Source organism: Perognathus longimembris, chromosome 20 (genome assembly GCF_023159225.1).
Source record: "Perognathus longimembris pacificus isolate PPM17 chromosome 20, ASM2315922v1, whole genome shotgun sequence".
NCBI classification, from domain to species: domain Eukaryota; kingdom Metazoa; phylum Chordata; class Mammalia; order Rodentia; family Heteromyidae; genus Perognathus; species Perognathus longimembris.
The window spans coordinates 44674008-44685154 of NC_063180.1; the positions used below are offsets into that span (position 1 = coordinate 44674008).

The window sequence follows — 11147 nt, forward strand, 5'->3', positions numbered from 1 at the left end:
GGGGACCTGCCTCTCAGGGTGGGCTCCTGGGGTCTGTGGCTGGCCTTCCCCATGTACAGCTTTCGGGGGGCCCCATCCTCCAGCCTCCTTCCTGGCCCCAGCGCCCCGCCGCAGCGCCCCACCGGCCTCTCGGTCCCTTAGCTCAGGGTCACGGGGGTCACGGGGGTCCCCGGCTTCTCTGCTGGGAAGGCGGCCTCTGTCTTTTCCACGGCTGAGCAGGGCTGGGACCCGGGTCCTGCCCGCCGCCCGAGGGCCGATGGCGCGGGCTGACCGCGTCGGTGCGGGTCCCGGGCCCGGGGCGATAACACTCCAGGCGGCGGCGGGGTGGGGCGGGCTGCGGCCCGGCTTTATTGCACTCAGGTGGGGGGCGGGACCCCGGCGGGGCCTCGGGGGCCTCGCCCGGGACTCGGCGGGGCCTCGGCCGGCGGCGGCCGCAGCAGCAGCAGCAGGGAGCGCACTTGGAAGGGCGCGAAGCTGAGCTTCAGGCCGGCGTCCCGCAGGGGCAGGGGGCCGGCGGGGTCGGGCCGCTCCAGGAGGTCGCAGCTGGGGGAGGAGGGGTGGGTGGTGAGTCCCGCGGGGTTCCCCACGCCACCCCCCCCAGGCCGCCCGCCGGGCCCCACTCACGCGAAGGCCTCCTGCACGGGCAGCGAGCTGCGCAGCCAGCAGTCCACGTGGCTGCCGTGGGCCTCGTACAGACGCAGGACCAGCGCGAGGCCCTGGGGCTTCTCGGCCTGCGGGGGCGTGGGGGAGGGGAGGTGAGGGGGCGTGGCCGGAAGGTGAGGGGCGTGGCCTGGGAGGTGAGCGGGCAGGACGAAGAGCGGGTCTGGGGAGGCGAGGGGCGTGGCTGGGGAGGCGAGGGGCGTGGCCTGGAGGCTAGGGGCGTGGCCTGGGAGGTGAGCGGGCAGGACGAAGAGCGGGGCTGGGGAGGCAAGGGGCGTGGCCTGGAGGCTAGGGGCGTGGCCTGGGGGTGTGAGGGCCGTGACAGGGAGGGGCGTGTCCCGCGGGTCGGGGCGGGGGCCGCGAGGTGAGGCACCTGGCCTGGTAGGTGTGGAGGCGTGGGGAGGGCCCGAGGGGCGTGTCCCTTGGGTGGGGGCGGGGCCAGAGACCCCCACCCGCGGGTGGCCCCGCCCCCAGCCCCGCCCCAGACCTGCTTGACCGTCTCCAGCACCACGGCGGGCGAGGACACGGAGAAGGCGCTCCAGGCGGCGGGCGCGGGCCCCGGGACCGGCAGGGCCAGCAGGGGGAAGTTGAGGCTGTAGGCAGCTTGGATGACACCGGCTTCCTGGAAGGTGCCTGGGGCGCGACCAGAAGGGCTGGCAGGGGGGGAGCGGGGCGGGGCGGGGCGCGGGGAACGGGGTGGGGAGCGGGGCGGGGAACGGGGCGGGGAGCGGGGCGGGGAACGGGGCGGGGAGCGGGGCGGGGAGCGGGGCGGGCAGCGGGGCGGGGAGCGGAGCGGGCGGGGAACGGGGCGGGGAACCGGGGCTCTCCCACAGGGCCTGCGTCCCGGCCGGGCCCCACTCACCCTGGTGCGGCATCAGGGCGTAGGTGAACTCGTGGCGCCCCATGTCCGCCGTGGCGTCGGGGGCCTTCGGGGCCCGCAGGCTGGCGAGGGAGGGCGGGGAGATCTGCAGGGGCCCGGCCCCAGCCCCGCAGCCCCTTGTCTCCGCCCCCCCTCCTCCCCCCCCCCCCCGTGCCCGCGCCCCCGGCCCGCTTACAGCGAGAGGCTGAGCACGCCGCCCCGCACGGACGCGCCGTACTTGCAGTCGTTGAGCAGCGCCAGGCCGAAGCCGTGCTCCGACAGGTCCACCCAGCGGTGCGCCCACACCTGCAAGCCGAGACCGCTGGCGCCCGTCCCCCTCCCCGCGCCCCCCCGCCCCCCGCCCCGGCCACGGCGGCCGGGAAGCCTGGGGCCATGCCATCCCCCCGGCACCAAACCACACCGGCCTGATGTTGGGTTGGCAAAGACCACCTGCGGGGCCTCCTCCCTTTCTCTCCTATGCGGCGTCGAGCCCCCCCCCCCCGCACCCCCACTTCCCAGGTCAGACCTCAAATCGGGCCCAGTCCCAGGAGGTGTTGTAGTGGGTGGGCCGCTGCAGGTGTCCGAACTGGATCTCGTAGGTGGCCTGGGGGCTGCGCACGCGCGCGGGGAACTCCACCTTCAGGAACTTGTGGGCCTCGTGCCAGTGCACCTGGGGGCAGACCCCCGCCCCTCGGGTTAGGCCAGCCCCTCCCGGGGCAGGACGCCCCCCCCCCCCGCGCCCCACTACCTCGGTGTGGAAGCGGACGTAGGGGCAGCCCATGTCCAGCACGACCTCCTGCCGCAGCCGGCTGTCCCCGCTGAGCTGCAGCACGAACCAGGCGCTGCCGCGGAGCCCGCCCTGCGCGCCCACCGTGAGGGTCCCCGCCTGGCCCGGCACGGGCCTCCTGCGGGGTGGAGGCGGGGTGGGGGGGGCACTGAGCCAGGGCAGCCCCCCCGCCCCCGCCCCCGCCCACCCTGCGCGTACCGGGTCTCCAGGTGGTAGTCCATGACGTCCCACGCGTCCAGTACAGGGGGACGTCGTCAAACACCACAAACTGGTTCCCCAGGGCGCCCCGGGCCATGGCCTCCCTGGGGACAGGGACACCTGGTCTGCACACTGGGGACAGGGGACTCCGCCCAGCCCACCCCGCGGCGGGCCGGGAGGGCTCGGCACCTGCCGGAGGTCACCAGGACCAGGGAGGCGACTCTGCCCGTGGGATCCAGCGTCACGCGGACGAGGCCGTTGTCCAGGGTCACTGAGCCGTCGGCCTGGGGAGGGGGGAGCGGCCGGGGCTGAGTCTGCGGGGTCTTCCCACGCCCGCCCGCCCGCCCGCCCGGGGCCCCCGGGACTCACCTCCTGCACCACACACACGGGCGGCTGCTCGGGCGGCGGCGGGGCGGGTCCGGGCGCCGGGGCGTAGCCCACGCCGGGCACCGTCACCAGGGCTGAGGATGAGGCCCAGAGTCCTTGCTCGGGGTGCTGAGGGCCGGGGACCCCCACCCAGAGCCCCGGGACCTCCGGGACGGCCCCCTACCGAGGCTGTGGGCCCCCCCGGGCCTGGGCAGCGACAGCACCTCGGTGCGCGGCCAGGGCAGCGTGTTGACCACGAGGACGCCCTCGGGGCCCGGCTCCCCGGCGCTCAGGGCTGCGGCCGCTGCGCCCAGCAGCGCGGCGCCCTGGGAACGGATGTCTGGGGAGAGATGGAGGGGTCACGGGGGGGGGGGCCGCGGGGGGGGATAAGGGGGTCCCCGGCGCCCTCAGCACCCCTCACCGTCATAGAGGCGCAGGGCCTCCTCGGCCACCAGCTGGATGCAGCTTCCGGTCAGCACGTCGTGGAACTGGTTGAGGAGCAGGTTCCTGGGGGGGGGCGTGGCAGGGATGGGAGGGGGCGTGGCATGTTCCTGGGGGCGTGGCAGGGATGGGAGGGGCATGCTCCTGGGGGCGTGGCAGGGATGGGAGGGGGCGCGGCAGGGATGGGAGGGGGCGCGGCAGGGATGGGAGGGGCGGGGCAGGGAGGGGGCGGGGCAGGGATGGGAGGGGCGTGGCAGGGATGGGAGGGGCAGCCCCGGCCGGCGCCCCCCCCCCCCCCCCCCCCCCCCCGTGGTGGGCTGAGGGGCGGGCTGACCTCCACAGCGCCTGCAGCTGGGCGGCCGGGTAGAGGAAGCGCGCGCGGCGGGCCAGGGCCAGGCTGCTGAGCAGCTCCGCGTCGTGCAGGGTCCGCTCGCACTCCCGGTTCCCCTTCTTGAGCTGCGCGGGGAGCGGGCCGGTGCCTCGACCGCCCCGGCCCCGCGCCCGCCGCCCCCCGCCCCTCCCGGGCTCCCCGGGCTCTGACCTGGGCGTGGGTGGTGTAGGTGCCGTTGTGAAGCTCCAGGAACAGCTCCCCGACCCACGTGCACAGCTGCCCCGCGTCTCGCTCCAGGGCCGAGAAGAGCTGGGCCGGGGAGGAGAGCCGCACCCTGCGAGGACCACGCGGCCTGGGCCTCCCTCCCGCGGGGCCTCGGCCGGGGCCTCCCTCCCTCCCGCCGGGCCTCAGCCGGGGCCTCCCTCCCTCCCGCCGGGCCTCAGCCGGGGCCTCCCTCCCTCCCGCCGGGCCTCAGCCGGGGCCTCCCTCCCGCCCGCGGCTCGCCCTTCCTCCTCAGAGCAGAGCCGGCTCCAGCACTGCAGCCAACCCAGAGGGCTCTGTGCACCCAGGGCCGGCTGGGCCCCCGCGAGGGACGTGCTCTGGGCCGCCTCGTGTCCCCCCGCGAGGGCCGCGCTCTGGGCCGCCTCGTGTCCCCCCGCCTCGTGTCCCCCCGCCTCGTGTCCCCCCGCGAGGGACGTGCTCTGGGCCGCCTCGTGTCCCCCCGCGAGGGCCGCGCTCTGGGCCGCCTCGTGTCCCCCCGCGAGGGCCGTGCTCTGGGCCGCCTCGTGTCCCCCGGCCTCGTGTCCCCCCGCCTCGTGTCCCCCGCCTCGTGTCCCCCCCGTCTCGTGTCCCCCCGCGAGGGCCGCGCTCTGGGCCGCCTTGTGTACCCCCGCCTCGTGTCCCCCCCATCTCGTGTCCCCCCCCGGGAGGGCCGCGCTCTGGGCCGACCTCGTGTCCCCCGCCTCGTGTCCCCCCCGGGAGGGCCGCGCTCTGGGCCGGCCTCGTGTCCCCCGGCCTCGTGTCCCCCGCCTCGTGTCCCCCCCGGGAGGGCCGCGTTCTGGGCCGGCCTCGTGTCCCCCCGCCTCGTGTCCCCCGCCTCGTGTCCCCCCGTCTCGTGTCCCCCCGCGAGGGCCGCGCTCTGGGCCGCCTTGTGTACCCCCGCCTCGTGTCCCCCCCATCTCGTGTCCCCCCCGGGAGGGCCGCGCTCTGGGCCGACCTCGTGTCCCCCGCCTCGTGTCCCCCCCGGGAGGGCCGCGCTCTGGGCCGGCCTCGTGTCCCCCGGCCTCGTGTCCCCCGCCTCGTGTCCCCCCGGGAGGGCCGCGTTCTGGGCCGGCCTCGTGTCCCCCCCGCCTCGTGTCCCCCCCGCGAGGGCCGCGCTCTGGGCCGCCTCGTGTCCCCCGGCCTCGTGTCCCCCTGCCTCGTGTCCCCCGCCTCATGTCCCCCGCCTCGTGTCCCCCCGCCTCGTGTCCCCCCGCCTCATGTCCCCCGCCTCGTGTCCCCCCGCCTCGTGTCCCCCCGCGAGGGCCGCTCTCTGGGCCGCCTCGTGTCCCCCGGCCTCATGTCCCCCCGCCTCGTGTCCCCCCGCCTCGTGTCCCCCGCCTCGTGTCCCCCCGTCTCGTGTCCCCCCGCGAGGGCCGCGCTCTGGGCCGCCTCGTGTCCCCCGCCTCGTGTCCCCCGCCTCGTGTCCCCCCGCGAGGGCCGCGCTCTGGGCCGCCTCGTGTCCCCCCGCCTCGTGTCCCCCCGCCTCGTGTCCCCCCGCGAGGGCCGCGCTCTGGGCCGCCTCGTGTCCCCCCGCCTCGTGTCCCCCTGCCTCGTGTCCCCCGCGAGGGCCGCGCTCTGGGCCGCCTCGTGTCCCCCCCGCCTCGTGTCCCCCGCCTCGTGTCCCCCGCCTCGTGTCCCCCGCCTCGTGTCCCCCGCCTCGTGTCCCCCCGTCTCGTGTCCCCCCGCGAGGGCCGCGCTCTGGGCCGCCTCGTGTCCCCCCGCCTCGTGTCCCCCCGCCTCGTGTCCCCCCGCGAGGGCCGCGCTCTGGGCCGCCTCGTGTCCCCCCGCCTCGTGTCCCCCCCGCCTCGTGTCCCCCCGCGAGGGCCGCGCTCTGGGCCGCCTCGTGTCCCCCGGCCTGACCTGGGCAGCCCGTCGGTGTTGCGCAGCCGCGTCAGGCGGTCCAGCATGGCCTGCGTGGGGCCGCCGCCCCCGTCCCCGAAGCCGAAGAGGAAGGCGCTGTGGTTGGCGCGCCCCTTGTCGCGGTTGTTGGTCACCGTCTTCAGGACCTGGCGGGGGCGGGCAGCCCGGCCCGTCAGCCCGCGGGGGCGCCCGGCCCTCTCTGGCCCGCCCTCCGCCCCCTCTCTGGCCCGCCCTCCGCCCCCTCTCTGGCCCGCCCTCCGCCCCCTCTCTGGCCCGCCCTCCGCCCCGGCCCGCCCCTCACCTCCTCCACGCTGCCCTGCATGCTGTACGAGTCCCCCGGGGGAAAGTGGACCAGCACCCGAGAGCCGTCCAGCCCCTCCCAGAAGAAGGTGTGGTGCTGCCGGAGGGAAACCGAGGCCGGGAGGCCCGTCAGGCGGGGCGCGGGCTCCTGCCCCCTTCCTCCCCGCAGAGGCCCATGCTTGTTTTCGCGGGTCCTGGGGGTTTGAACTCGGGGCCCCGAGCGCTCTGCCGCCTGGGCCCCAGCGCCGCGTCCGGCTCTTGGCGGGTTCCCTGGGGATGAGTCCGGGGGCCTCGCCGGCCCGGGCCGGCTCCCAGCCAAGCGAGGCGCTGGGACCCGGGGGGAGGGGGGGCCTTCCGGGGCTCCTCCATGGCGGGGTGGGGGTCCCCCGCTCACCGGGAAGGCGTTCACCAGGCTCCAGCTCAGCTTCTGGGTGAGGAAGCGCGCGATGCCGCAGCCCCGCATGATCTGGGGGAGCTGCGCCGAGTACCCGAAGGTGTCCGGCAGCCAGAACTGCGGGGGGAGAGGGCAGGGCGGCTCCGGAGCTGCGGGCGGCGGCCCGGCCCCCCGCCCGCCCACCGGCCCGCCCGCCCGCCGCGCGCCCCACTACCTCCGAGCACGTGGCCCCGAACTCCTGCAGGAAGAAGGCCTGCCCGAGCAGGAACTGCCGCACCAGGGCCTCCCCGCTCGGCAGGTTCCCGTCCTGGGGCGGGGGGGGGGGGGGAGAGGGCAGCGCTCAGGGGGGCCCTGGGGGCTCCGCCCGCCCGGGCCACGCCCACCCGCGGACCACGCCCGCCCCGCCAGGGCCCCGCCCACCCGCGGGCCCCGCCCCTCCTGGGGCCCCGCCCGCCCCGCCCCTCCTGGGGCCCCGCCCGCCCCGCCCCTCCTGGGGCCCCGCCCCTCCTGGGGCCCCGCCCGCCCCGCCCCGGGCGTCCCGGCCGGGCCACTCACCATCTCCACCCAGGTGCCCCCCACGGGCACGAACTGCCCGCGGCCCGCGCACTCCCGGAGCCGCGCGTACAGCCCGGGGTAGCGGCTCCTCACCCACTCGAGCTGCTGGGCCTGCGGGGCGCGGGGCGCGCGGGGTGGGGGTCGGTCACCGGGCGCACCGGGACCCCGCCCCCCGCCCCCCCCCACCCCCGCCCGGCGTCTGGGCCTCGGCCGCGCGCTGACCTGCGAGCAGGCGAAGATGAAGTCGGCGTTGTCCTCCATGAGCCGCGCGGCCGAGGCCCAGCTCCGCGCGCACTTGCGCACCGTCTCCTCCAGCGGCCACAGCCAGGCTGCGGGGCGGGGCGGGGCGGGGCGGGGGGCACTGAGCCCGCGCCCGGCCCCCCCCCCCCCCGCCCCACTCACAGACGGGGAGAGCCGGGGCCCGACCCCCAGCCCCCCCCCGCCCCCGGCCCCCCCCCACTCACAGACGGGGAGAGCCGAGGCCCGACCCCAGCCCCCTTCCCCCCGCCCCCGGCCCCCGCCCCACTCACAGACGGGGAGAGCCGGGGCCCGACCCCAGCCCCCCCCCCCGCCCCCGGCCCCCGCGCCCACCCGTGTCGATGTGGCAGTGCCCCGTGGCGTGCACCGTGTGCTGGCTCTCTCCCCCGCGCTGGCTGAAGAACCGGGACGCCAGGGCGCGCGCGGCGGGGAAGGTCTCGGGCCGCGCGGGGTCGCACGCGTTCACCATGTGGTTGGCCGTGTGCAGGGCCTGGAAGCTGCGCTGGTTGTCCTGCCCGAGGCCCTGCGCGCGCGGCCCGTCACCCCCTGCCCCTCTCTCTGCGGCCCCTCCCCCGCCCCCCCCCCGCACCCCGCGGGGGCCCCGGTACCTTGGCGATGCCCAGCAGCAGCTCCAGGTCCACCAGGAGCCCGTGGACGTCGCGGCGGAACACGGCGAGCTCGGCGCGGCTCAGCCGGAAGGTCCTGTCGGGGTCTGGGGGTGCGATCAGGCTGCCCTTCCCCGCCCCCAGCAGCGCGTTGCAGGCCACTTCCACGTGGAGCGTGAGGCTGCGGGCGGCACGGGGTGGGGCGCGTGCCCATGGCGTGCACGCACACGCGCATGCACGTGGGCACACGCGCATGCACGTGGGCACACGCGTGTGCACACACACATTCACTCGGGGCTGAAGTTCCCGCTCCCTGTGGGGAGGGATGGCCCGTGCCTCCGAGGTCACTCGAGGTCAGCTCCGCCGAGGCCCACCCAGCAGGCCCAGGGACTCACTTGCGGGGATCCTGGTCCCCCAGCTTCTCCGTCAGGACGTAGCTGGTCTTCTCACCCTCTTTGGTCAAACCCTGGGGGGAGAGGAGGAGAGACAGGGCCTGAGCCTCGGGGAGGCGGAAGCAGAGGGCGGGCGGGGCCCTCAGCGCGCAGCCCTGGGTGTGCCCCCATCTCCCGGGCCGGCCCGGGCCTCCATCGCCCAGTGTCCGTCAAGGCGACCTCCTGAGAAGTGACCTGGACGGGGTCAGAAGGCCCGGGAGTGGGAAATACTGAGGTGGCCCGGCACGGTGGCACCTGACTGCAATCCCAGCCGCTCAGGAGCCGGGGCAGGAGGACGGCATGCCGGGAGCCAGCCTGGACCACCGAGGGGGGCCTTTTCCTTCCCTTGCAAAAAGGGCGGTGAGGGCTGAGGACGTCGGCACTTGCCCTGCATGGGCAAGGCACTGAGCTCAGTACTGAGAGGAGGGAAGTCAAGCCAGACAGCTCTCCTTCCTTTTCCTGCTTTCTGACGTGGGCCAGGCGCTGCCTGGGGGCCCGTGGGGAGGAGGAGAGGGACAGAGCCTCCTCCTTCCATTTTCTTATTTTTTTTTGTCAGTCCCAGGGCTTGAACCCAGGGCCCACACACTGTCCCTGAGCTTCTTTTGCTCAATCTGGAGTGAAGACCGTGTAGATCAATGAATAAATTTCTATATAGCTCAGCTGCTTCTTTCTCTTTTTTTCTCGTGCTAGTACTGGGACTTGAACTCAGGGCTGGGGTGCTGTCCCTGAGCCTTTTCTGCTCAAGCTATGACTCTTCCACTTGAGCCACAGCTCTATTTCCAGCTTTGTGCTGGTTAGAGATAAAAATCCTCAGAATTTTCTGTCCTGCGTGGCCCCGATCCCCGATCCTCAGCTCTCAGCGCCCCGAGCAGCCGGGACGATGGGCGTGAGCTGCCAGGGCCTGGTGTTGCCTAATCTGTAAGTGGACATGCGGGACTGCCAACACGAAGCCTGCATGGCGCTCAACTTTGGGGGGCAGGGCAGGAGGGCCTCCCCCACTTCGGGGGAGGGCGATCTACGCTTCTTCCCTTCCCCCATCCCTATCGTCGAACAGTTTGCAGTGAGAGTCATGTCATCTTCGTTCCAATATTCCTCTCCCTCCAGGTGCAGGGACCTTCGTGTCATACCTATGTGATCTAGAAGTGTCGGGAAAGCGCCCCCATGCATACCTACTCTACGCCATTAGTGGAAAGGGCAACGGCTCAGCTCTGTGGCTGTCAGGAGGCTGAGAGCGGAGGGTCGCACTGGGAAGCCAGCCTGGGGGTGAAGAGCCCCCGAAACTCTTACAGAGCAGCAAGAGGTCAGACGGGGAGCTACGGCTCCAGCGCAGGGCCGCGGCCTCCAGCACAAGGCCTCCAGGTCACGCCGGGCCATGGCGCGGCCTGCAAGGGCGGCCGCTCGGGAGGGAGATCTGAGGGGGGCGGTGGAAAGCAGCCTTGCAAGGAAAGTCCATGAGACGCCGATGAACCCCCAGAAAGCCGGAAGTGGGGGAGGGCGCCCGGCCCCGAGTCCCAGCCGCAGGACCGGCACGGAGCGCAGCACCCAGGGGTCCCGGCGGCGGCTTGCTCTCCTGCCCCGGGGGGGGGAGGGGGGCGGGCTGAGCTGCGCTGGGGCGGGCCCTCACCTGGACGGGCTCGCCATCGCGCCACACCAGGCCCTCTCCATCGCTCTCCCAGCAGAGGTGAACCTCCTGGCCCACCCATGCTTCTGGAATGCTCAGCTCCACGCGGAACCAGCAGGTCCACCACCTGGCGGAGAGCCTCGGGTGAGGAGGGGTGCACGAGGCGCGCAGATCCCGCCCCCCGTCCCCCCCCCCCCCCCCCCGCTTTCTGCCAGGGGAAAGCGGTGAGAGCCGTCCCCGGAGCCTCCAGCAGAGGGCGCTGCCCTCCATCGCCGTCCGGAGCGGGCCGAGGGGGCGTGGCCACGGCGGTGACGAGTAGGCCAGGGGCGGGGCCATGGCGATGACGAGCAGGCCCGGGGAGGGGGCGTGGCCATAGCGGTGACGAGCTGGGGCCCGGGGGGGCGGAACGAGGGGCGTGGCCAGGGCGGTGACGAGCAGGGGCCCGGGAGCGGAACGAGGGGCGTGGCCACGGCGGTGACGAGCAGGCAAAGGGAGGGGGCGTGGCCATAGCGGTGACGAGCAGGGGCCCGGGAGCGGAACGAGGGGCGTAGCCATGGCGATGACGAGCAGGCCCGGGGCGGGGCTTCCGGCCACCGCGAGGGCGGGACGGGGGCGCGGCCTGGGTGGTGACGGACCAGGCGGAGGGGCGGGGCGTTACCCACGTGGGCCCGAAGCTGTCGCCGACCCGCGCGGGGCGGAAGTCCCGCTGGATCGCCTCGTGGTACGGAAGTCTCTCGGGCGTCAGGAAGCTCGAGAGCGCCGCCACCGGGCAGCTGTCGCCGAAGAGCCTGGGCGAGAGGAGGCGGTGGGCGCGCCGCGGCCGCCCGCCCCCCCGCCCGCCCCGCCCGCCGCGAGGCCGCACCTGCCGCGGAGGTTGCAGTCGGTGAAGTAGCGCGGCGACACGAACTTCTCCACCCGCTCCAGCGTGGCTCGCCAGTGCTTCAGAGCCGGCGCCGCCGCCATCGCGGGGCTTCCTCTGCCCGGCGCCGTCCACGGCCCGGAACCGGATGGGCCGGCGATCCGGGCGGCGCGCATGCGCGCACGCACGCGCCCCGGCGGGCCTCCCGAGTTGCTCCCCGGTACTCCGACCGGCAGCTTAGCCTCCCATCGCGGCTGACTGCTTGTTCGTGGCCATTGGAAGCAGGCGCGTGCGCGCGCACATGCCGGCCCCGCCCCCGCCCCCGGGGCCTCGAGCTCCGGGCCCGCGGCTCTAGCACTTC

The 11147-nt window shown here is 75.3% G+C and overlaps 1 protein-coding gene across 1 annotated transcript; it reads right to left on the bottom strand.

The window, feature by feature from the left end:
- Positions 1 to 332: 332 nt before the first annotated feature.
- Man2c1 (mannosidase alpha class 2C member 1) lies at positions 333 to 10920 on the bottom strand. The gene is given in 27 exon segments (XM_048369306.1): positions 333 to 543; positions 625 to 731; positions 1148 to 1293; positions 1523 to 1602; positions 1716 to 1825; positions 2046 to 2189; positions 2268 to 2424; positions 2505 to 2541; positions 2544 to 2608; positions 2694 to 2788; positions 2874 to 2965; positions 3055 to 3210; positions 3292 to 3377; positions 3646 to 3767; positions 3853 to 3976; positions 5764 to 5909; positions 6065 to 6160; positions 6458 to 6574; positions 6672 to 6764; positions 7013 to 7123; positions 7235 to 7341; positions 7604 to 7793; positions 7879 to 8056; positions 8271 to 8341; positions 9931 to 10054; positions 10590 to 10715; positions 10790 to 10920. Coding segments are annotated over 27 exon segments (3168 nt in total). The 5' UTR covers positions 10891 to 10920; the 3' UTR covers positions 333 to 356.
- Between the last annotated feature and the right edge of the window lie 227 nt (positions 10921 to 11147).